Source organism: Fukomys damarensis, unplaced genomic scaffold, assembly GCF_012274545.1.
Source record: "Fukomys damarensis isolate Sample0158 unplaced genomic scaffold, DMR_v1.0_HiC HiC_scaffold_32, whole genome shotgun sequence".
Taxonomy (NCBI): domain Eukaryota; kingdom Metazoa; phylum Chordata; class Mammalia; order Rodentia; family Bathyergidae; genus Fukomys; species Fukomys damarensis.
The window spans coordinates 2,925,741-2,952,872 of record NW_022900944.1 but is presented as its reverse complement, the minus strand read 5'-3'; the positions used below and the strand labels follow the sequence as shown (position 1 = coordinate 2,952,872).

The 27,132-nt window shown below is 35.6% G+C and overlaps 1 protein-coding gene across 1 annotated transcript in view; it reads right to left on the bottom strand.

Annotated features, from left to right (window-relative positions):
• The window catches only part of Grid2 (glutamate ionotropic receptor delta type subunit 2), a 405,281-nt gene extending 391,540 nt beyond the window's left edge, over positions 1-13,741 (bottom strand). Inside the window, exons 1-2 of the mRNA XM_033757758.1 lie at positions 13,625-13,741; positions 1,210-1,243 (exon numbers count right to left, since the gene is read on the bottom strand). Coding sequence (XP_033613649.1) covers positions 1,210-1,243; positions 13,625-13,741 — 151 coding nt within the window. The remainder of the gene's footprint in view (positions 1-1,209; positions 1,244-13,624) is intronic.
• Between the last annotated feature and the right edge of the window lie 13,391 nt (positions 13,742-27,132).

The following is a 27,132-nucleotide window of genomic DNA, read 5'->3' as shown; positions in this document are numbered from 1 at the left end:
ATATCTCAAGAGCAGAATAAAAAAGACATTGTAGAAAATAGAGTTAGATTTTGTGATGAGAAGGGGGACTGGGGAAATGGGGAGGGACAGGCGAGGCTGTAAGAGGAATAGAATGATTTACGTGTGACATACAAGCAATTGTTATAGGCTGTAAGAGGAATAGAATGATTTACGTGTGACATACAAATGCAATTGTTATGTATCGCAGATACACACCAACAATTTTTAAAAAGAGCCCATCCCTCACCACGTCAGCGCAGTTCCCACTTGGAAATCACCTACTGCTCTCTTGCAGTGAACCCAAACTCCTGACTTCCTTACATTCCTTGCGATGGGTAAAATCTTTGCACCAATGCTCCACACGCTGCCTCTTACCAGTGTTCCTCACCGAGACTGTTTACTTCCCTGCATTGAACACACTCATCTTCCGTCCACTTTTCCCCACTACTTATAAAAATAAGAGGAAAACTGTAGTTGAACACATTTGGAATCAGTATGAAACAATCTCAGAAAAAAACTTAAAGAAAAAATACTATTATTTGCTTGCATTCTTAATGTCACACGAGTAAATAAACTGCCATAAAATGTTTTCTCCTCAAGTTGTGGTGAGGTTAGGAACAATGCTTTGTGTTTCACCTTGGAGGGTTAAATAACTTGTTTTTATATCACCTTGTATCTTTGTGAAATTTCATACTCAAGACAATATGTGGTACCAAGAGTAAAGTAAAAAAAATTTTAGTGGCTCAAAAGGCTTAAATATCAAGTAGACGTTTAAATCTAGACAGCAGAGTAAGCATGATTATCGCAGATTTTAGTTAATAAATAAGCAGAAATGATCTTTCTTCAGTCTTCTGGAACCTATCAAAAGTGTTCTTTCTCTATCATAAAAAGGTACACATTTCTTTGAAAGGAAACAGAATGCTGTCTTTGTGACTCTCCAAGTTATTCAGAAGTCAAACTCCTTTAGAAATATTTTTAAACTGAATGTTAGGTAAAGATTTTACTTTAAAAATCTGACTCCAGTGGTATTTAATACAAAAGGATGAACTTCATGGTGTCAGCAGAATGTTTGGTTGGTGCTCTTAGTTTTGTAAGAGTACGACAAGAAAATCATAGATGAGTCATCTCCTTGGAATTTTTTGAGATTAATGTAGTTGCTTCTCAGGCTAAAGTCAACTTATAAAATGTGCACAGATTCTAAAGACTTACCATATTCGCTGTCATAGAATATAATGAATTTTTTTCAAGCATTGCCTCATGAGGGAATTTATATTGGTCTCAAATAAATTGTAAAGACAGCTTCAAGGAAGAATGTTCTTTAGACCATCACAAATTGAGCTGGACTTTTAGAAAAATAATCATACATTCAATTCATGTCTATGAATCCCACATTTATAGAAAGCAATACAAATTTAAACATAACTGCAATGAATTTATCTAAAAGTCCTGGTTAAAAGCATGCTTCATTATTGTGGTAAATAAGACCATTATTGATTTATAAAAGCAAATCAAAATTAACTTTTAAAATACATTTTGTCTGAAAGCTTAGCTTGATTCATTTAGCATTTAAAATAAAAATAAGACTGCCTTGAAGTGTAAAAGGTTCCATTCGATCTTTAGATTCAAATAATTACAAATCATTAAGTTAAAAAAAATTATATGCACCTGAATCACAAATGTTATAGTTATAAACTTAAAAATTTTTCAAACAAAAAAAATCATTTTCACATAGAACATATGAAAATTACCCCTTTCAATCTTTAGATTTAGAAAGATGAATTAAAAAATGTAAAGTTGTATATTAATTATGTAAAGCAGATAAATTTGCTCCAGTATATAATCATTTCTTCCAAGTATTCCCATTGTTTAGTTTGCTTATGGTCAGCGTTCTAAAAAGAGCAGAAAACTTCAGAAATATCTCCTAAGTGTTTAATTGCACGCTATACTGACTAGACCACTGAGATGTCACACCATACTGTCCATTTCACCCAGGCTGTGAATCTCTGCGATCCACGTGCTAGCCCTCGCGGTTCTTATCCCGTCACAGTGTCGCGGTGTCGTGGGGTGGTCAGTGTGTCCTAACACCAGGTCACGATGCCCAGGTCAGCCACCTCCACTCACCTCATTCAGCAGGCATTAATTACATCATCTCAGTACATCACAAGAGGAGTAAGAATGGGGCAGTAAGATATTTTGCTACCTTTTCACATTCCTACAACACTTGTTACAATATATTATTATGCTTTTTGCATAATTATTCTTTTAATCTCAAATTTTGCATAATTTCTGAATTAAACTTTAAGATAGGCATGTATGCAGCAGGAAAAACATAGTGCATGTGGGTTTAAGGTACTAGCTGCAGTTTCTTGCAAGCACAGGGGTCTTAAAATGTGTTTCTGATGTAGATGGGGGATGAATGCACTGCCTGTTGTTCCATTAGTAAGAATACAAACTAAACAGATACTAACACTAGCAATTTTTATATAAGTAAATGTGTTATTTTTAGAGTCCTCTGTGTTATTACTTTGGTTCATATTAATTATATTTTAGGCTTTCTAGTATAATCTCAGATTTAAGACATAGATTTTTTGTATAATTTTTGAAAAACATAAATTTATATGGCAATCCCTTCCATGTAATTAATTAGCCTATTACTGAGAGCTGATTTAAAGAGTGAGTTTAGAAGTATCATACTAACGATAAGAATGTAAAAATCACATGCATTTTTAAATTATTAATGGTAAGTCAATCATTATACATGAAGTAAATTAGTAATCATTAAGGGGCTTTTTTCAAGCATTGCCTCATGAGGGAATTTATATTGGTCTCAAATAAATTGTAAAGACAGCTTCAAGGAAGAATGTTCTTTAGACCATCACAAATTGAGCTGGACTTTTAGAAAAATAATCATACATTCAATTCATGTCTATGAATCCCACATTTATAGAAAGCAATACAAATTTAAACATAACTGCAATGAATTTATCTAAAAGTCCTGGTTAAAAGCATGCTTCATTATTGTGGTAAATAAGACCATTATTGATTTATAAAAGCAAATCAAAATTAACTTTTAAAATACATTTTGTCTGAAAGCTTAGCTTGATTCATTTAGCATTTAAAATAAAAATAAGACTGCCTTGAAGTGTAAAAGGTTCCATTCGATCTTTAGATTCAAATAATTACAAATCATTAAGTTAAAAAAAATTATATGCACCTGAATCACAAATGTTATAGTTATAAACTTAAAAATTTTTCAAACAAAAAAAATCATTTTCACATAGAACATATGAAAATTACCCCTTTCAATCTTTAGATTTAGAAAGATGAATTAAAAAATGTAAAGTTGTATATTAATTATGTAAAGCAGATGAATTTGCTCCAGTATATAATCATTTCTTCCAAGTATTCTCATTGTTTATGGTCAGTTTGCTTATGGTCAGCATTCTGAAAAGAGCAGAAAACTTCAGAAATATCTCCTAAGTGTTTAATTGCACGCTATACTGACTAGACCGCTGAGATGTCACACCATACTGTCCATTTCACCCAGGCTGTGAATCTCTGCGATCCACGTGCTAGCCCTCGCGGTTCTTATCCCGTCACAGTGTCGCGGTGTCGTGGGGTGGTCAGTGTGTCCTAACACCAGGTCACGATGCCCAGGTCAGCCACCTCCACTCACCTCATTCAGCAGGCATTAATTACATCATCTCAGTACATCACAAGAGGAGTAAGAATGGGGCAGTAAGATATTTTGCTACCTTTTCACATTCCTACAACACTTGTTACAATATATTATTATGCTTTTTGCATAATTATTCTTTTAATCTCAAATTTTGCATAATTTCTGAATTAAACTTTAAGATAGGCATGTATGCAGCAGGAAAAACATAGTGCATGTGGGTTTAAGGTACTAGCTGCAGTTTCTTGCAAGCACAGGGGTCTTAAAATGTGTTTCTGATGTAGATGGGGGATGAATGCACTGCCTGTTGTTCCATTAGTAAGAATACAAACTAAACAGATACTAACACTAGCAATTTTTATATAAGTAAATGTGTTATTTTTAGAGTCCTCTGTGTTATTACTCATCTTGCTATATATATTAGCAAGGAGAACTGAACATTTTCTATAAAATAAAAATAGGAGTAATAAAATATTGCAGTGAGAATACATCTAATGTAAGATCTAAGAGGTCGTTTAGACATCATGTAGCCAAGCATGAATATCAATTTTAAATGTTACACCAAGTACTACTTGTTAAATTGGCATCCCAGGTCATTATACTGAGAAAGATTTCTCAAGAAGAAAAATGACCAACACCATCTTGTGGAGTTTTCTCATGAGAAAAGCTTGGGAAAGTACTAGTTTGCAAATAGAGATGTGCTACTACAGATGTGTGCTGTAGGACTGCGCACAGTTTGGAAGAAATTATACAACCCCTTTACAGGACAGGTGCTAAAGAGTCTCTGACCTATGTCTTAAAATTCTTTTCCCCACAGCAACCAAGTAATGGAGAATCTCTCATTTGTAACATTGATATTTTGCATGCCAGAAAATAAAAATAAGTAAATAAAAAATAAAAAGAGCTCTTCATAGGGAAAACCTCAGATACTGTTAGGTTTCATGGAGAAAACAAACAACAACAAAAACAACAAAACAAAGTCCCACTGAAGAGCTCACACATCTAAAATGGTCTGGTCGAAGTGGACCCAAAACACAGGAAACATGAAAAAAATGGGTCAAAAGAGTAACCTATCATTTTCCTTTTCCGGCTGTATTTGCTGCCAACCTGCCTCGCAAGCCCAAGGGCCTGAGTTCGATCCCATGTACCATGCACTAAACTAGTATCAAAATGTATCAAACAAATAAATATTAAACCAGAAACACTTAAACTGCTGAAAGACAAGCTAAATAAGAGTTTTCAAGTCATAGGCATAGGCGGTCACTTTCTGAACAGAACCCCAGACACACTGGAAACATCAAAATATGGGATCATATTAAATTAAAAGCTTCTGCAAGGCAAAAGAAACAGCCAACAGAGTAAAGGGCCAACGTAGACAATAGGAAAAATTTTGCCAGCAATTCCTCAGAAAAAGGACTCATATCTAGAATATACAAAGAATTTTAAAAAGGTAGACACCCAGGGCTGGGGATTTAGCTCAGCGGTTCGGTGGCCTGCCTTGCAAGTGCAAGGACCCAAGTTCAATCCCTGGTACCAAAAATATAAAAAATAAAAAAAAAGGTAGACACCCCAAAATAAAACACCCAGACAAAAAATAGGCAAATTAAATGAGTAGACTCTTCATAAAAAAGTATAAATGGGCAATAAATACACAAAGAAATGCTTAACATCACTAGCCATGAGAGAAATGCAAACTCAAACAATGCTGACATTCCATCTTATCCTACAAATAATGGTCATCATCAAGAAATCAAATAATAACAAATGCTGGAGAGGCTGTAGGGGAAAACAGACCCTTCCACACAGTTGGTGAGAATGTAAACTGGTGTAGCCACTATGGAAATCACTATGGATGCTCTTCAAAATCTAAAGGTAGAAATTCATTTGACCTAGTCATTCCCCTTGTAAGTATCTTCTCCCAAAAGTCCATGACATAGTATTGCAGAGAAACATGTATATCCATGTGCATAGCAGCACAAGTGATAGGAGCCAAATCTTGGAAGCAGCCTATATGTCTATCAAAAGGTGAATGGATTAAGAAAATGTGGTGTTTGTACATCACAGAGTAATACTTTGCCATAAAGATAAACTTCACTCATTTGTAGGAAAACGAATGCACATGAAAACCCTATGTTAAATGAAATACATAAGATACATAAGCTTAAATATGACCTTGCTTTCTATATGAGAAACTTAGAGTAAAAATAAAGAGAAAAGTGAAAGGTAGATAATATGAAGTAGGGAGACAGATCTTTCTCAATGGACAGGGGATCAAGAGATGAAGGGATCAGGAGGGGAGAAAGCAGTAAGGAGACAGAAAGGAATTAGGTTGTGTCATGAACATGTACCAACCTCCCACAAGGAGGGCAAACATTATGTATTGCACACATACTGATAATGTTTAGGGGAACTTTCTCTCCATGCACACAGGCCCTGAATTAGCTCCTTTTTGGTGCTAGGACTCTGATCTGGCCTCCTATGATTGTGATTTAGCCACATTCGTATGTTTCTTTGCGGAATCACTTTTCTATCTCCTCTGTCTTCTCTCCTTCTAGTCCTCTGCTTCTGAGTCTCTCTCTCAGTAAGATCCCTGACTCCTGACCTTCCTAGACCTTTTCCTTAGTAACTACCGTCTGATCGTTATTATTTTTTGAGACAGGATCTCTCCATGTAGCTCAGGCTGTCCTCAAACTCTCAGCAATCCTCCTGTCACAACCTCCTGAATGCTGGGACTAAAGTGTGTGCCATCACTCCGGCTTCTCACCTGACTATATTTGACATACCTATTTGTTTTTATGTTTCTACTTTCTTAACATTAATCGGTGTTATTGGTACATTTAAGGTATACAATGTAATGACATTTATCATAGGAAATCTGCACCTTTGTTTAATCCATCTTGGTTCTTTTTTTTTTTTTGCATACTGAGGATAGAACTCAGGTCCTTGTGCTTGTGAGGCAGGCAGTGGTGCCACTAAGCTAAATCCCTGCCCCCTTGGTTCTTATTTTTTTCCCCATTTCCCTGCCCTCCCTTCTACCCCTCCCCCCATTCCTATCTACAAAGACCTTGTTTCCATTTTTTCTTTTTCTCATGTTAATTCCACTCCCAACTTTCTTTTCCCCTCCCCCTCCCACTTCCCCTTCCCCTTTGCACCTTTTCTTCCTATTTCACATTATCTATTATACCTTTTAGTCCTTATTTGCACCTTCAGTTTCACACACTAGAGAAACTATTTGATATTTACACGTGTGCTATTTATTTCACTTAAGAATATCACCTCAATGTGCGTCCACTTAGCTATAAATCTCTCTAGTGTCTCATTCTTTATGGCTGAGTAGTAGTCCATTTTATAAAAAATAAACAAACAAACAACCACATTTTCGTTATCCAGTCTCCTGTTAGTTAGGCTGCTTCCAAGTGTTAGCTACTATGAACTGTGCTACTATGAACATGGGTGCATATCTATCACTGTGGTATGATTTTAAAAATTCTTTGGGAAAGATACTCAGCAGGGGAATAGCTGGGTCAAATGGGACCTCCAACCCTAGTTCTTTGAGGCATCTCCATATTGATTTCCACAGTGTTTGCACCAGTCTACACTCCCACCAGCAGGGGAGCAGGGCTCCTCTTTCCCCACAGCTTTGCCAGCATTTATTATTGGTGGATTTCATGATAGCAGCAATTCTTTCTGGGGTGAGGTGCAATCACAGTATTTGCATCTCTTGAATGACCAGTGATGTTGAACATTTTTTCATATGTTTATTCGCTATTTGTACTTCTTTGTAGGAGGAACGTCTTTTAACCTACAAAACATCATGAGCTCAGTCTGTTTTCAGAATACTTTATTTCCAAAGCATAGAATACAGCCTGACCTATTGTAGGCACTCCGTAAATATATGGTAAGTGAATGGGTCACTACACAAGAGGTAAGGTGACTGTCTCTTTGCCATGTGGGCACAGCATGAGGCAGGTTAGCCTGGTATCTCTCCTCTTAGCCTTCTTAGCTCGGTCTCACATTACTCAATGTCTTTTTTCTTACCAAAATGGAAATGGAGGTCACAGCAATCAGAGGAGCAAAGTGAGAAGACTCTGCCCTTCGTAGCAAGAATTGTTCAGCATTCCCCATACAGACTGCTTGAAGAAACTGGTCTTCTTTGGTAATAGGATGAGTATCCATAAATTCCATGAGAAGGGATAATTCATTCAGATATGTTCAGCTTATAGGATACTTCAGTGTAACATGGTATGCAATATATTAAAACATACAACTCATTGTTAGAAACTGCTTCTTGGAAGATTTTGCAGGAGCAATATATCAAAGAGTCTGCTCCCTTTCTTAGTCTGCAAATATTCACTTTTTAAATACCTGCAATTTTATTTCATTAAATTTTTCAATGATTTATGTTTTAAATGACTTTAAACTGGGCAGTGGAATTGTTTTAGCTTAAAATGAACTAAAATAGTGATTTATTCTATTTATTATCGCAACCTATCAAACCTCATATGACTGTTTGAATGCAGAAATTTTTTTTCCATGAACTGCAAGACAATTATTTTTTTCTTCAACCTTTGACTTCATTCATGATATTTTAGATGGGATTAAGACATACAGCTGGGAGCAGGAGAAAGATCACAGTTCCCTTCATGGACCAATCACCACTGTCACAAGTTGTTGATCATCACACTTTACATAGCATAAGATCACTTGTACTTATTCTCGAGTGGGTAGCCAGCTGTTTCTGCAGTTTGTTCTCATATTCTAATTTTACTAATAACATTTTTAACATAGCATCAGAAGCATTTTTTCTATTTCTACGGGGAAAGCTATCAATGTTCTTACAGAGCCATGTAATAGTATAAGGCCAGTCTGCTAGCAGCAATTATGAAGTGAAAGCAGATAATTCCTGAAAACTGTAGCAATAAATCTGACAACTTTTTCTAAGGCAGTTTTTCAGAGTCATGTGAGTTGCTTTCTCTTACACAATTTTTCAAAGCAGCGTTGCACATGCTATTGAAAACGGGTCTGTAGTTGAATCCGACATGAATTTTCTTTGTTATGTGTTTCACTTAAACATACATATGATGATCTCTCAAACCATTGATATCAACATTAAAAAGATACCTCTCTTTAGTGCTACTACGACCTGGGAATTACTGCTTTCAGAGGAAAGCGAGAGTATTTTTATCAGCCCTATAATTTAGAGGCCTAGGTATAAGTGAGAGCTTGAGTTTTAGGCCTAGCCCACATATGAATTAGTATTCACCTTACCCAAAAGTCACTGCTTCTATTTTCCATCTTCAATTCATTCGTGCATTAAAGGTGATTAGGCTAGATGGTTTGAAGGAGACAGGACAACATTTCCTCTTCTCCTCTTCTCAGTTTCTATTACTAATAACCCTTCCCCTGGTCCACACATTCTGACTTCACTGGTTAAATTTTGGCCTGACATGTTTTCTTTTTCTTCTCGGTGGTTTTACACACCCCTGGTTTATTATGAGAAAATGGTTTGAAAAATATTTTCATTTCCCTGTCTCCACGTTAATCTTGGACAATACTAGAGAATCAGTATACTCTTTTAAACTTGCAATGAGAGCAGTACAGTTGATTTATTTATATGTCTCTTTTAAAATGTTCTGGCATTTGGACAGTTTGACATGTTTTCCCCAGATGTGTATACATATAAGGTTTTTCTAATAAAGACGTATCTATCTACAGTGAAACTACTTTATTCTAAATGTGTGTATCATTATTATTTAATATTCATGCCTTATCAACTTGAAACAGGTTCTCATTCCTCACCTCATTGCACCAAAGAAGAAAAGCTAAAGCTCTAACATACTATTCTTTTTACTGGAAGTTTCCTTTTCCAGTTTTATTTTTTATTTTGTAAAAGTTAGCATCACATCTTTTTTTTGGCGGGGGTTACCGGGGATTGAACTCGGGTCCTTGCACTCGCAAGGCAGGCCACCGAACCACTGAGCTAAATCCCCAGCCCTCCTTTTCCAGTTTTAGAGACAGGAAAGATCACTTTAAGAAAGAGATTTGGTTTCCTGTGGGCATATACCAAGGAAGCAATCTCCAGAGACACCATTTCTTACGATGGACATTCTCCTCTCTATGTTGTACCAGAAACACTGTCGTGTTCTATATGTGATGGTGCCCACTGTGACGATACCACCCCGAACTCTTCCCACACATGTAACTGTAGAAATAATTCTGATGAACGTTGGATGTTCCATCTGCAAGGAAATACTTCATGCACAGTAATAACACGATTGCTTTTTTCACAAGTTTGAAATTTTCATTTCAAAGCTTTTTAGAATCTATTTTCACCCCACAGATGCCTATGAAGGAAACAGTTACGATTAATTCTGTTATTCTCTTCATAAGACTTTTGCTAAAAAGTTGTAAACTAAAACATGTATCTGAAAGTGCTTTTTCAGTAGTAAAGTCCTACTTCACTATAATTTGTATTAAGATTCTGCTCTTTGAACTGAAGGATCCTGAAATGCAATTTGACTCCAATAATTTCTAAAGGTCGTAATTGGAGAATAAAATTGGTATTCAATCATTCAATCAGTTATTAAGGACATGCCCATAGGATGGAAAAGGAATAAACTGTAAGCTTCTTATAGTTGTACTGAATCTTGGCCATCCAATATCAATAAAATATAGACAATGTATGACTAAATATATAAATATTATTTGGATTCAAATAGGGTACCTGTTGTTATAGAATCTGGATTAATTTAACCTGAACTAGTAGCACTTTTGCTAAGAAAGCACATCGACTCTTAAATCCCTCCAAAATAGTACCATTTTATAATTCATTTTTCTTGGCACACACTCCATACTTAATAAGTATTTCATGAATAAAAATGGTGGATATTAAGGGAGAGTTTGAGTTTGATAATTTAGGTAAAATAAAAGGCACTTTGGAATGTGGCGAAAGGATCTAAACAATGAGCTCTCATTCTTTAGGAAAAACAATAGAGGAAACAGACTGTCCTCAGTTAACCTTACTCTTGTTCTTAAATGGAGTGGAAAAGAACAACCATAGGCACCACAGTCTGAATATGTATAACTCTCCCAAGTCCTACCTTGCCATTTAACCCCCAAGGTGAGCATACTCAGAGGCAGGGCTTTTCAAGTCTATGGCATCATGAAGACAGGACCTCATTACCTAATGAGGTGAGCTCAAGAGGATTAGTGCCCTTATAAATGAAGTGTGACCGAGCTTTCTGTCGTCCCCCTACATGGACATATAGAAAAAGCCACCTATGGGAATGGGCCCTCACTAGATACCAAATCTGCCGGCACTCTGATCTTGGACTTCCCACTTTCCACCTCCATGACAAATAAGTTTTAATTGCCTGTAGAGTGTCCAGTATAGGGTATTTGATTAGAGCAACCAGAAAGGACTAAGATATTCAGTAAATCCAGCAAAAGGGAACTAGTGAAAATATAATCTAAAATACTGAGTGCTGCGTCTAGGATCCTCGGCAATCTCACTGATAATACTTTATTGTGCAACGGAGCGATCAAAGGAGGGTTTGTTGTGTATCAACCTAACGGGAACATGTCGTAGAGCTCTGGGAATGATAAGTGACTCGGCCATATAATCATTTGTGTCCAGGAGTGAGAGCTAATGATTAAGCAATGTTTTTACCAGTCACATTTTTATCCAAGTATAGCGACTACACTCACTCTCATCCTCTTTAAGTAATGGCCTGTTCACTGAGTAGTTTTTATCTCTATGAGATGAAACAAATGTAGCCAAGTTCCCATGATACTTTTCTCTCCGGACGGCTTAGTGCTATTCTATGTTGACTTTCTCTGGAATGTGTAACACAGAGACAGGACAGAGGCATCCAGTGATGTTATGGTAAAATAAAATGTGATCTCTAGTGGTCTGCTTATATGCATATGCCCTAAAACTAGGCTTTAATTCTACTTTGTATGCTTTTTACAAGTATCACTTAGGAACCTTACTAAATCTTTCTGGATCTTATTTTACTCACCATGAAAATGTAAATGATATGAATACATTCACACCACTGCACATTCCAACACTGACTGAGTGAATACATCTTAAGGAAGTCCCTGATTATAGTTGAGTGCTTAGTAAATGTCAGCCATTGTTTTTAAATTTGAATTTTTGAAAGAACTGGGTTTAGTAAACCAAGAGCTCAAACTAGTTTCTCTGGCTGTGCCTGCGTCTAGCTGCCATGGCACTTATGACAGAGAGTGGTAAACTAAGGACAGCCCATCTCTACGGCCCTTAGATGCATACAGTCACAGGAACCAGCTCAATGACGTGATTGACTCAGAAGGTTTTGTCATTGTAAGGAAACTTGTACAAACTTGGAAACAGCCCAATTGCCTATCAGCTGGAGACTGGATAGAGATGTGTTTTGCTTTGTTTATAAAATGGAGTACTACTCAGTCATAAAGAATGACAAACTAGACACATATATAGCTAAAGGGATGCACATTGAGGTCATACTCTTATATATAATAAATAGTATGCACATGCGTAAAGACAAATAATTTTTCTGGTGTGAGAAACAAAGTGTACATAAGAATCAAAATGCATAATAGATAATGTGAAATAGGAAGAAAAGGTGCAAAGGGGAAGGGCTGTTGAAGGGGTATGAGAAAGGAAAAAAGGGAAAGGAATAAATATGAGAAAAAGAAAAAAACATAAACAAAGTCTTTGTAAATAGGGTGGGGTAGGGGTTAAAGGGAGGGCAGGGGCATTGGGGAAGAAAATACATTCCCATAGGACTCTCAGCTTTCAATTTAGTGTCTCTGGCAAGGAGTCCATGGTTGGTGATATGAAACAAACTTATTTCTAAAATTATAATTCTTTAATTATGACTTATAAATTATAAACTATTTTGTATCCAAAGCTTAAAGCATTATGGAGGCATCTTATTATTGTAAAGTAGAAAAAATGCATAAAGGAGAGAAACAGAAAAAATTTATCATTGATTTTATTCTTTATAAGCAAGGCTGCAGAAATATAAGAAAATATGTACTAGATTATATTGTATTTTAATATACAAGTGTTAGCATATTTTAATGTTCTACAGTATATTGTGCTGTGTTTAACATATTAAATATGATTTAGCTGGCTTAGAAACAACTTACATATATGTGAAACATTATAGGTACAAATATGTATTACTGAGGTTATTTAACCTGATACAGAGTCTTGAGAAACTAATTCCACTTACATTAACTACATGTATTTAGAAACTATACATACTAGGTTTTGAGTATCATGCATTATTTTTGCATTTAAAAGTTTTATAATCTAGGGAAAATGGCAGCTTCAATATTATTGGCAAGTCTGAATTTACCTATCTGCAGAGTGGAGTTAGTAATGTTTACTGGCTTAGAAACAATAAAATATGGAAGATGAAAGCTACTATTACAGCTGTTAAAAGATAATTATTCACTAGTTTAGAAATACAAAGAATATATAAAAATAAAAGTGTATTCACCCCCAAAAGATAACACTTTAAAATATGAACACTAGTGTCTGTAATTTTTGCAATAGATGGGGAACAATTAGCCTTATCCTAAATATGAGTCAAGATCTTTATAAATCGAAACATATTAGTGTTTAGATTATGTGGGAAGAAAATGAGATTTGTTCACCGGGAGTTAGAACATATTAATTAGAGATTTACTACTTTGAGTAAGTTATTCTAAAGTTTATTAGGAAAGTTCATAATCATAAAGTATGTGTCTTCTGCACATAATTCTTTAGGCTATGTCCATTAAGGGTTTTGCTGAAACAGATTGCTTGGTCTATAGCATTAATTATAAGATGTGAGTGAAAACATGTACACATCGTGGTGGCGATCTATTTTAATTATGGGCAGAATGAGATCATCATAATTCCCAACTGAAAAATCGTCCCCACCTAGTGAATTTTACGGTACTGTTTCCCCAATTTCTCTTGTCACACAAGAAACCTTTTGTATTAGTGGGAGAACTGTCAAAGCCAACCCAACAGCGCTGCTGGACCACCGTGTTGGCACAGGCTGCAGGCATCTCGCGACAGTGACAGTGGGGCTAATTCACTTTGAATACTAATGTCTTCAGCACAACTGGTAATTCTGTGTTAGAGTAAACTCTTCCAACAACCTGCTTTACTCGTGGATTTATGGAATTTTAACTTGTATTGCTAAAGAGAGTCATCAACATAAGAAAAACATGAAACCCAGACCAGCTACTCTATTAAATAGAACTGATATGGAAACTGCCTTCTTTTCTGAATAAGGACAACATTTGTATTGAAAGTTTGTTCACTTTGCAAGAGTTCAAACCATTGGAATAATGCTGCCACTAGCTAAAGATCAATTTTATGAAATATAATATGGAAAATATCTCTCTTTTGTAGGTTAAAGTACTTTTGACAGATTTTAGTTGTATTTTTTCAAGTGGGACAAAGCGATCACAACAAAAAATATTAGAAAGAATTGAGTCAAAATGATGTGATTTTTTTATCTCAATGTTATAGTCACATTGTCAGAGGAAATATAACATGGTCTCTAATGAAGGTATCAATTGCAATCTTCAGTTCTAGGCAGAAGTGATTGTGTGTGTGTCTGTGTATGTGTGTATCTTTGTATGGGACCCAAGCACAATCCACTTATGTTTGACAGACTAATTATTCCTCCTTCATGTCTCGTTTTTAATTTTAGAAAATATGAACAAAACTTAAGCACCAATATTACTATCACTAATTGAACATAGTATCAATTACTCATATATTCTCAAATTACAGATAAGGTATATTTTAAAATTCAGGTGTATAGTATCTAGATGTTATTTTAATAGGGAGACTTCAGGCAAAACACCCTTTGAAATAATATTTGTTAGACTTGATGATAGTCTGTTGGAAGATAAGAATTAAGAGGTAAACTGCAGCTACTTCAATCTCCCTAGGAAAGTGGGACCTTATAAATATTGTAATACTATTCCTAGCTAAGATACCTTAGGAAAGGAGATTTTAATCTGAGAACATTTTTTTGTTTTCCAATTGTTCTTAGTCTAACTAGATTGCTTAATGTGGGTACTCAGTATTTGCAAATAGACCTTGTATTTATAGGTTCTTAGGGTGCAGCTGATAGAAGGAAGTCTGTCCAGTGTGGTAACTAAGTAGCCATACATATCTGCGTAGCTCAGTAAAGGTGTCTGTTGAAAAAACAAGCCATGTAGAATTAACAGTGACTTACTCCTTTCTGCCTTCTTTGGTTTGTTCTCAGTACCAGTGGCCCTGTGCAATTACCATTATCATTATTTAAATCAATTGCTACATAATTATGCTTTTCTAGAGAGGTTGATAACAGCTTTTAAAATGAGTGGCTTTTGGAGGTGAATCTGTGTCTATCCAAACACTTAGATCTTTTAACGAGTAATATCAGGCAGTAGTTCCTTCTATTCAAACACCTTGCTTTGCAGGGATGCAGCAGGCAGTCAGAAATGTACTATTCGCACAGGTGGAAAGGACTGAAGAAGGATTAGAAAAACACTTGATTTCCCTATAATTTGAGGAATCCAATTCTTACTTTTCAAAGACACAAATGAAGTCAACAAAGCTCTGACAACTTACACTGACATGGCTCCAAATTGATGAGGCCCGGGGGACGGAGGTGGCTGCTAAGCTCAGTATGTGGGGAGTCTAAATGCTGTCAAATTGCATACACGGGGAGGGTTACAATACATAGCAACAATTCATGCCAAAGTAAACTCTCCATCAAAACATCTAGCTGTGCTCTGACTAAACATAGATTAACTATTGATCTTAATTTAAACAAAAAGCAGGAAAAAAAAATCTTTGAATGAAGAATAAATTTTTTTTAAAAAAAATTGGTTGTGGGCACGTCAAAGCTATGTGAAAAGTAAGAGAAGATGATGGTGATGTAGATAATATGAGAAAAAAGTATCGATATACACATGTATCATGTTTATACATCTATTGTTTTATCCAATAATGATATGGTTATGGTTTAGGAAAACATTTTTAAGGACATTATAAAAAATATCATTGTGCTTGAATAATACAGTAAGAAATGTTTGAGAGTTTGACTAACAGAACTGTTTATTTCATTTATATTTTTATGTGACATATATAGAACATGTTTAATTTTTTATCAGAAAATGTTAATCAAATGATTATTTGTCATGCTCATAGTACTAAAAGCATGCTATTCTTAGCACATCTCACAATATTAAAATGACCAAATGAATTGTCATAAAAATGAAAATAATTTGTTCTACCAGTTATCCCAGTAGTTCTTATCCACAGGCAACTTTCCTTCCCTAGGGACACACAGCAATGCCTGGAGATATTTTCCAATGCCAGAATTTGGGGTGGAGATGGCACTGGCCACTGGGCAGTGTACTAGAGATGCAGTTAAACACCTTACAGGGCAGGGAGCAGCAATCTAATGAACAACATCTTACAACACAGCACACACACACACACACACACACACACACACACACACACACACACACCAGCCCCTGGTCCAAGAGGTGTTATTGGAGAATTTAAGAAATCTTGCCTTAGTCTGAAATAAAACATCTCATTTGTCCAAATGATTTGGCTTTCATCCTAATTGTTAGCAATAGTTGGAAAAAAATTCTTATTACCTTTACTTTTCCAGATTGGAATATTAATATGCTATCCTCATTTGCCTTAATTATATTTCTGCATTGCAGATATGTGTAGCAAATGTTATCAAATAAGAGAGTTTCTTGAATTAACCTGACTGATGCATTTACATTGTGTGTACTTGCTCCTCGGCAAGCTCTAATTACGGAGATCCCCTGGTGTTTCCAAGATAGAATGTGCTTTGTGGTGAGACCCTGTAAGATGACATCTTTTCACTGTGTGTTCAAGTGCAGTGCAAATGACCATGCGTGTCAGAACAGACTGACTAGATAACGTTTTGCTGCAGTACGTATTACTAACACTCTGGTGCCAAAGTGATCAGCACCGTGGCAATCTCTTGTACGTTGAGGTACTTTCATATTATGGACTTGCATTAAATGCTCTGGGCAAAGAAAAGCACATATTTGGAAGGAATAAAAGGAAAGATACTTTCAATTGGAATGTTTCACTTATTTAATCGGTATGTGTAATTTAAAATAATTCAATTTCAAAAGATAAAGTTTAAAATTTGAAATACTGTATACACATATATAATGGATTACAAGAAATTGGGTGTGTACTAGGAAAGAAAACTGGTGTAACAAGGAAATACAGACTTTTCTAATTCCAGAAGTAGAACAAGAATTTTATACTGTGGTTTAAGCAACAGTGACATAAACACCAGAGGGCTTATTGGTTACAAGTTCCAAGAGAATTGAAGAATTACTTTTAAAAATCTGTAGTTTGGGTGCCACACTTTTTGACTATCTATAGTAGAATTATTCAAAATGTATAGAAAACCAAATATCGACAAATACATATAGACATTCTTAAATTTTAAAGGGAAAAGAGTGGGGAAATAGTCTAGAAATAAATAGAAAAGATGAAACAATCTCTTAGAAGTGATTGCGAAGCAAAGTGTAATAGTTGTAGTTACCGTGAAGCATACACATGGCCCCAGTGTGATTCATTCACAGCTCTCATCAGCGCATACTCAAAATTGGCTTTGGATATTGAAAATACTTTAATTAATTTTCTTCTGCTAGTAATGCCTGAGAAGAGATCTACCAAATGAAACCTAGCTTTTGTTGTTAGCTTATTACTCTAGTTATTCATATTATGAAATTTTAAGCTTCATGTAGGATTTCAAATAAACTTTGAGAGCACTTCAACTCAATGCAAAGTTTCACTGCTTTGTTACTAGGCAGTTCACAGACATCGTCGTAGCCAGGGAGAATGAGAACGTCAAGAAATCAGGCCTCTCCTCCCTCAGCGAGAAATATGTGCACACCATGCACAAACACAGCTTTTATAGGACTGAAAATGTCTCATTTCCAGGCTGCTTTTCTTTTCTGTGTACCTCTTGTGCTGTTATTTAAAAAGGATGTAGTCAGTAATAATAAAAAGCTTGTTTTATTGCCACCTTAATCTAATGATCTTAGACCTAGAACATCGCATGAAAACTTAGTACAGAGCAATAAAATTCAATTTTTTCCTCTTTCTACTATCTTTTTCCTCATTACCACTTAAATGTTGTCTTGCTCCATTGTAAACCGTATACTGATCACACATGACACTGACAACTCTTGGTTCCTACTTCAACTCATCCTGTAGGAGCTTCTGTGATTAAATGAACCCTTCATAGTTAATAATTACATAAGAATAAGTACTGTACTTATAAATGGAAACAGTCAGAAAGCAAGGCCAGTACAATTTCGGTCTCTGTTCTTATTGTTTATTTTGAAAGTTCAGATGATTAGATCCAGAACATTTTATTTCGGTCACAATGAAGTTCTCAGATATGCTACTTTTTCATTTGACTGTTTTTTTCCTAGCCTAGTCAGCATTAAGGTGTAATTCATACTCATTCATTTATATTCTTATTTCATCAAGTACTGGCTGATTTTGATCTCTGCATTATCTCCTTTGAGAACACGATGTTTTTAGTCAAGTAACTGATTGCGGGCCTCTTTTTGCAGACCTATGAAAGCTATAAACAAATCAACTATGGTCAGCTGCCTCTGCACTGCTAATAGAAAGCAGTGCATGTGCAAATCTGACCTTCACTACCAACATCTATGGCTGGAACATATGTCGCTGCAGTGTTCCAAAGTACTTTCCTCCTTTAGTTTGGGGAGGCTTGATATACTCCATTTTGCATAAAGGTCCATCTGTAGCAATTCCATACCCCTGCAGGTTTCCAAACTACTCAGATAAAGATGGCACTGCAGCACATACATATAAACACATATAAACCTGTGTGGGGCCTTAATGAATTCAGGAGACCATGGCATCGTTAAGGCAGGGAAGGCTCAGAAAAGCAGCAAGTCGTAAATTAAGAGTGTCAACTCAGAAAGTGACAACCAGAGCAGAGGAGGATGAAGCGGGCTCTTTCACATTCCTGTCTGAAAGGAGTTTATACCAACCGAGGGACAGGGACAGCCCGAAGCTAATACATTCAAGAGGTTTCAAAGCATGCGTATGACATTTGTCTTTTTAACAAATGAAATAAAAGGCATCTTAAACCTTATTATTCAAACGGTTGTAAGTCTATGTTTGTGGTTTGCCTACTCCCCGGGACAAATGTAACACTAAAAATCAATTTATTTAAGAAAATTATTTGAAATCTAAAGTGAATCATGGAAGATTGGGAGGTTGTTTTAGGTGTACTATATTTTTCTCTGTGGAAAAAAGTATAAGAAATTTCTTAACTCATCAGGAAGACTATCAAATTTATTATCAATTTCAAAGGCTTTTATTTCAATTTTTTTTGCCCTTTTGTGAATGTAGGACCTAGAAATGAAAAGGCCAGTACTGCTGCACCCTGGAGAGGGGCAGTGATCATATGAGGACACTAGGCAATCTTGATGAGGTTCACATATCCTTGATCTACTTCGCAGAAATAGATGACAAAGAAAAACGGTAGTAAACCATATCCTAACCATCTTACCTATGGATAAAGGATTAACGTATGTATTAAAATCCATTAACATACCAAACCAAGAAGGTCATGTCAAAATGTCTTTAGCTATATGGCTGGTTGTCCACTTTCGTAAGGGAAATTACCCCAAAATTATGTAACAGCCAGAGACATAGTATTTTTTTCCAACGCATGGAAGAGTCCAACAATGAGAGAATGAAGGAGAAATGGAGCATACTTTTACTCAAACATTTTCTAAAAATTATAGATGGACAATAAAACTGTTTTATTCTTAACATGATCCTGAATTTTATACATTTTATTATCCTTTGAGTTTTTCAAACAACTTGATTTCTTACTGGAATACTCTTTCAGATTTCAAAGAAATATGTAGGAAATTATATTATTATATTCTCAATTTTTTTCTGTTTCTAAAGAATAAAAAGCTGTTGATAAAATAGCTAAATTGAGAAAATAAAAGTAGGAAATAGGTGATATCATAATAAAACTGGTATGGGATGTGTCAATATTTAAATATAAAGTGACCAGCTTTTATTTAAATCTAATTTATTTTTAAAATTTCATAGTTATAATAAGATTATTTTGTTTGTTTCAGTTTGCACTTATATAGGGGATTTTCAAAAAATGGTTGAGTTTTCAACCTCTTCCAGGTGAAGATTTGAAACCATTTATAAAAATTCATCCTGTATAATAAAAAAGATAAACATTTTTAAAATATGGTAAAATTAGCCTTGGAGCTGTGTTGTGGGACCCCAACATGTTGCAATTTGTACCATTGGAAGTGACCAATTATGGGATTTTTGAACTTCCAAAAGAAATTCACATTGGCAATGTGTGGTAGGATGGATGGATATAATATCTTGTTGATTGGTCCTGGTAGAATATAAAAGGTATGCAAGCTTTCATCCTTTTTCAGTTCTATACAGTTTCCCTCATTTTTCTCCCAAGAAAGATTTCTCTCTAACTCAAATTCAGTTAATGTGGCACAGCAGATTAGATTATTGATATCTTGATTATTTAAAGTCAAAGCATCGATCTTAAATTTTGTTTTGGTTAAGTCATCTTAAGGTTCTCTTTAGCTACACAAACATAAGACAGTTACCTCCCACTTTTTTTTTCAAGAAAGGGTAAACTTTTCTTTAATGTGCATGCCATGCTACAGATCGGGTGGCTCAGTATTCAGTTTTCAGTGGACTTATTTCTGATAAGTCTAGGCTATGACCCTGAAGGAGAAGAAAAGTAGCTGTCCAGAAAAATTTATCCTAAACTTCTGGTTACCGCAGCATACCTACCAAATGCACATGACAGCATGAATAGTCACAAAACCAGACTTTGAAAAATGTGCCAAGTAGAACCAATGAGAACAAAATATTTGCCATGTTTCTTGAGATTGACCAGGGAGAGTGACTGATGGGCTAAATAAGTACACATAAGGGGAGCAGAAAGAGCCTGTGAAATTATGAGAGAAGAAAGCCTAGACAAACAAATAAAAGAAAATTCTGTGCAAAAAAGTGCAAATAAATCATTGACCACATACTCATTTGTTAGTCAAGGCAGAATGCATGATTTTAAGAAAGTGTATCAGGCTACATCCAAATAGGAATGCTATTTCTATATTTTACTCAACTCAGGAACCTTTCTGCCTAGGTTTATATTTAATTCCAAATTTATTGAGTCAGAAAAAAATACAATCTTCTTTGAAAGTCATTCCTTTGGGAAGTAAATTCGAATTTCTCCCCTGTCAACAACGTGTTCCATGGCCTTAGACAAGTCTCAGATCTTTTAATGCTCCTGTGTCTCAACTGGAAAGCTGAGAGACGCACAGTGACCTATCTCACACTGTGAATGAAGAGCACCTGATGAAAAAGGACTACCTCCCAGGTGTGAGATGGTGTTCAAAGAAAGAAGGGTAGTACCACTGCCTCTCAGCAAAGGGGGCGAGAGAAGAGAGGCTAAACACCTTCCCAATCGCTGTGGCAACTGGCAAATGTTCTGCCCATGTGCTCCAAACCTAATTTCACATTTTCTACCAGCAAAAGCAACTGCTTTTATTTCTTATTAATCAGGCATATGTTTCTCCTCCAAGGTATTGACAACACAGAACAAAACCAGCAGCGGCAGAACCGAGCTATTCTTTGTTACAGACGAAAACTTATTAATGAGTTTTAGTAAAGTCTAACGGTCACATTCTAACCATATTATCACCTGCAATGGCCATTATACACACCAGATTAAGATACTCAGTATTCTTCTAGTCAGTTTAAAACTACATTTATGTTGAATAAGAGTGATGTGGAACACTATTTCCTCTGAATGTGTTTACTCACAGATGAAAATCCCTCAGTGGGTTGACCTTTATATTCAACATTTAAAAAGCTTTATAATACTTTTCCTCAGCAGCTTAGAGAAAGAGCTAATTCTTTCCCAGGAGAAAATAAAATTAAAATGCTGTGATGCCTGTTGGAGAAGTGAAGACAAGGATAATGACAACAATAATAGGCTAAATGATTATGTTAATTGTTTGTTTGCAAAAGGAGGTGTTCGATATTTATTGCATTCGGTTGTGGTTTAATAATGCCTTATTCACACTTCTAGTTTGTTCCTGGATTGGACTACCCTGTCTCCAACAAAAAAGCAAGGTCTTACCAGTGTAATGTATTAGCTGAATTAATTCATTGCCATTTGACTTTAATATCTACAAATGAATAATTTCTTTAAGAAAAATGCTGTGAAATACTTTTAGTTGTTCTTTGTAAATTGTTGTTAAGTGCATGCACACACAAACCATGCATGTACACATGCAAACACATGCACACACACTCATCCCAGGTATTATTCTTTGTCTGGTCAAGGACTGACTTCACAGTTCCCATGGCAACCCAGTTTGCTCTGTGCTCTCATCCAGCAGCTGCTGATTACACTTTGAATTTTATTTGCATTCATGATTAAGGAGGAGTATAAAAGACTGAGGTAACATTTTTCTTAAAGTAAGAGGATAGAAGACTTTTCAGTCAATGATTCTCTGCAGTTTTAATTAAAAATAAAAGAAGAAAAGGAGATACTAGGATTTCAGAAACTTTTATTTAATGGTTGACAGAGTACGGCAACAATATTAAATGAAGATGCCGTTGCCCTCCTGAACTTCTGCAATTTGCAGGCTGTGCACTATTAGCTACCAAGATCACACAGACAATTTTTTTGTTTTCTAGTGATATCCTCCCTGCTTTCAGAACATTCATATGTTTAGGATGGGACTAAGATAAAATACGTTGAAAATATATAATGCAGTATAATTTGTTCACATCCTGCAATGTACTTTTGGAAAATATTTTCTTCGTTATCAAATGTCATTTCTCTTTGGCCTTTTATAGTCATAGGAATTTATTCTACCAATTGTAGGATAAGAAGAGAAAGGACAGGAATTATAGATGATTCCTGAAGCATAAATAGAAAGACAAGAAATCACTGGAAACATGAAACTTTGCTGAGTTAGACTGTATAGTTTTAAAAGACGACTTTGGGACATGTATGTGTCCAATTAGTTAAGAAAATGTTACAAAACGATGATAACCCTATATTTTTATATTCATTAACACAAAATATTAGCAGGAAAATACTTCAATTATACAATTTAAATTCTATTAATATTTCTCATTGTCAAGGTTTTTTTGATATAATTACAAAAGATAAATATTGTCTTTCCTGAGATACTGTCAGAAAGACCTATTTAATTATTTTATTCTTGTGGGGAAATTTACCCTTGGACAAATTTTGTGGTCCAAAGGTTGATCACTGCATCAGTAACTTTTAGAGAATAATTTCAAATTTTCATTGGTTTACTTTATAGTGATAGCTCATCTCAATGAAATATCTTGAACAGCAAGGAAAATAGAAAAATAAAAATCAAAATATTTACTTTGGTATCATTTTGCACAGATCTGAAAACACATGTACATGTTCTAGAAATCTTGAAATTTAATTGTGTTTCTGAGGGCTGTGTACTTTTGTTATACAAATAAAAATGCTCATAGTTCATAAAATCACACTGTTTATGGCAATCTGAAATTTCCTATATTTTAAAGTTTTTCTCTTTTAAAACACCCTCATTTAAGACAGAAGAAGAATGTTACATGCTGTCATACCTTAACTCAGAATTTAAATGGAAACATCACTCTAAAATTTCTTTGTGGAGTCCTTAATTCCCAGTATTTTAATAATTTACTGCTTTTCTGTATGTTGTTCTATTTAAATTATTCAAATGTGGAGATCTTCAGTCAGATACATCTGCTGTAGAATGTTAGAGCAGGCTCTGAATTTAGCAGACATGAGGATATTCAGGCTTTTTAATAAACTCCAGGGCCTCATTTAACATTTTTCTCAATAATTTTGGGTTTTCCCTGTCATATATGGTTCTCCCAAATCAAAATATTCTACCTACTTCTTAACTATATTCAGATAAAACTATGTTCCAGAGAAGGAAATGTCAAGGATTCCTAGAATACAACCCCATGACTATACTTTATAAGGATAAAGTTTAAATTTCCTTCAAGAAAAAGAAAATCAAGGATTTGCTTTCTCTTCCCCTGCCTTACATTTTCTAATTTCTAATTTCTATCTCTTATGTCTTCTCAACTAGAATTGTTTATAGTAAGGAATGGAGAGAAAACTTTCTGCAGATTTTCATGTGGAAAGGATGGAGGCGTCTATGAAAGGGGTCATGTTTATGCCTCATGTGTGACAACTTTGATTTCCAGAGTCAGTGGTTTGCCCCAGACAGGAATCAGCTCAAAAGTCCCATGGAGAAAGGGACAGTCTCCAGGCCAACTGGTCAACCCCCTGAAAGCAAAGGGAAAACTAAATCAACTAGAATATCAGAGGTATGTTATAAAGGAGAAAAATGCCAAATACAAGAGGGAGAACACAAACTTCTCTCTCTACCATGAAAGGATGATAAGTGCTTTTATTTATGAGCCAAACCTTCAGGAAAATAGAGGCTGGCTAGCACCCAATGCTGAATCCTGCAGTGGATGGAACACATGCAACTTACTAAACATGGCCACATGCACTGTCATCCTGAAGGGGCTTCTGACACACAGTAAAGACCCCTTCCTGGAAAGCTGGTACTGCATAACCTATCAGCCTAACTATCCTCAATAGAGTTGGTGACATTGATTTCTAGTTTTAAAAACTTTATTCCATTTCTCACCCTGGACCTTCAACTCCCAGAACTTCACCTCTGAGTGTGGAAGCATAATCTTTGGTCTCAGAGTCTTATTTTCTCTTTAGATATGTGGATTTAAAAGAAAAAGAAAAAAAGAAAGAACTTCTGGTGACCCAAAAGAGAAATCAGAAATCAGAAGTCTTTCTGGGGTCATCCCTTAGGTGTGCTGCTGCTAAAAATCAGTGACGGCAAAGTGGTTTCTGTAGTCAGGTAGATGAACTGAGTAAGATTCGCTCATCTGGGAAAAAGCAAATGCTTCTTTCCTGTAACACTGAGGCAATACCTCATATTGTTTTGTATGATTAAGTTTATGACTATATATCCACGTTATGCCTAACATTCTGATTGGCAATAGCGTACAGCGGATTATCCAAAAACACTATAGTCCACATATAACACTATGTGAGCAACTGAATGTCTTTTCTTTTTAAAAAATAACTTTATTTTTATGACAGCATCACATTTACAGAAAAAGGGACAATGTTATAAAGCTGTCAAGTATTCCATGTTCATTTCCCCCTATTATTATCTTATATGTTTATTTGACCCATTGTTATTAAGTATAGTCTGTGGTTTATTAGATCTCCATGGTTTTTACTTAACATCTCTTTTTCTGGGTCAAAATCCCAAATGGTGCACCAGGTCATGTCACTTAGCTTGCATGTCTCTTCGTGATCTCTCGGCTGTGACAGTTTCCTGTGACATTATTTTTGATCACGTGGGCAGTTTCAAGGGGTACTGTTCCCATATTGCTCGGAGGGTGTCTCACTACTGGTACTTATGCAGTGCTTTTCTCAGGAAAAGCAGTCCTGGGGTTGAAGGTCACTGAAGGAACCACAGAGGTGAAGTTTCGTTTTATCTCACTGTACCCTCGTTTCAGGTGTATCTGTGATCAGTGTGGTTTAGGGCTGTTTTTGGTTTTGGTTTTGTTTTTCTCGAGTTTATTGGTACATTTTAGGTATACAGTACAGTTACATTTATCATTGGGATCTTGTACCTTTACATGACAGATCTTGGTTCTCACTTTTTCCCCTTACCCCTGCCCTCCCTTCACCCCTCCTCCCTTCCCTATTCACAAAGACTTTGTTTTCATTTTTTCTTTTTCTCATATTTTTTCTTTTCCCTTCTTTCCTTCGGTTTAGGACTGTTAATATCCACGTTAATCACTGGGCTGAGATACAGTCACACTATGAAGTTACTCGACCTCTCCCCTCCCTTATCATGAATTAGACTTTGGAAATGTTTCATACTCCCTCTCTTGCTTGCAGGCTGGAAGAGCCTCCACTTAAATGATTCAAAATTCTTCAGTTTGGAAAGTCTGTCTCTTTCCTTCCACTTGTTTACTTATTCAAGTAGTCACCTTATTGTAACAGAGAGGGGAAAGATCAGTTTAGACTCATGGGCATTTCTTTTATATTTAAGCAACTAAATTTTTTAGATTCCATAACCAGACTTAAGGCATGTAGGCAAAGCTAAAGGACATAACTTAGGGTGGAAATGCTCACAGGGTTTGCTGTGTTCTAAATGAACCTGATTTGGAAGCCATGCTTGATGAGAGAATGACACAGAGAGGTAGGGGCCTGTTTCCTCAGAGGAGGTGTAGAGCAAATGAGTGGACTGATATCCCTGAAAACTACTGTTATTTGTAAAGGATCATTTAGGGAAATACTCATTAAGATACGAAAGGAGGTTTTAAACATAATTTATATGTTTTCAACTGAGTTACTGCAAACATTATAAACTTTTTGTATACATACAGCAAGGTGACTAAGGTGTGATAAGAACCGCATATGCGGAAACTCATATTTTTATCTTGGAATCTTTCACCATTTCTCTCTCGCTCCACTGCCCTTTAGGTAAAAGAAGAATCTGAACTTTTAAAGAGATTCAGTGGGGAATCATGGCATTTTTATTACAAAAGCCAGATGCCTGAAGAATGACTGACAGAGATCGCTATTGGTTATCATTGGTCATGGCTTAAATGTGCAAAGGATGTACTATCATGAGGGAAAGAAAGACAAGAACATGTATGGAACTACCAATATTATAGGCGTATTTGACAGTTATAGGAAAATATGATTTTTACTCAAAGTTTGAGCAAGGATTGTTTACTACATGGATTCAACTACACGAGTCTGAAGTGCCTTTTGTATTTGCTGCGCAATTTTCTGTAAGACTTTTAAGCACTCTATTTGTATTTACATGTTTTCTTGCCATTTTTATCAGTCAAGATTATTTTTTTTTGTACCAGGGATCGGGACCTTATGCTTGCAAAGGAGGAGGCGGAACCACTGAGGTACATCCCTGGCCCTTCAGTTAAGATTTTATTAAGACAGAGGATTATGCCTGTTCCATTTAAATAATTTTTAAATTTTCCAGGTAGCATACTATAATTTCAAAATCAGTACCTGATTTAGTTCCCAGATCTACGTGGTTTAGCAAATGGCTGCTTTTGGTACACAGTTCATTTTAATTGTCAGTGTGAACACTTGTATTTTGAAAGTGGAAAGCCCAGAGTGTAAAAGAATAGTTTCACATTTTAAATTGAGAGGTCAGTTATATAGAAAGGCAACCTCATTGGTAAGCCTGGAATGGAAAATGAGGAAGGCCTGGGCCTTCTG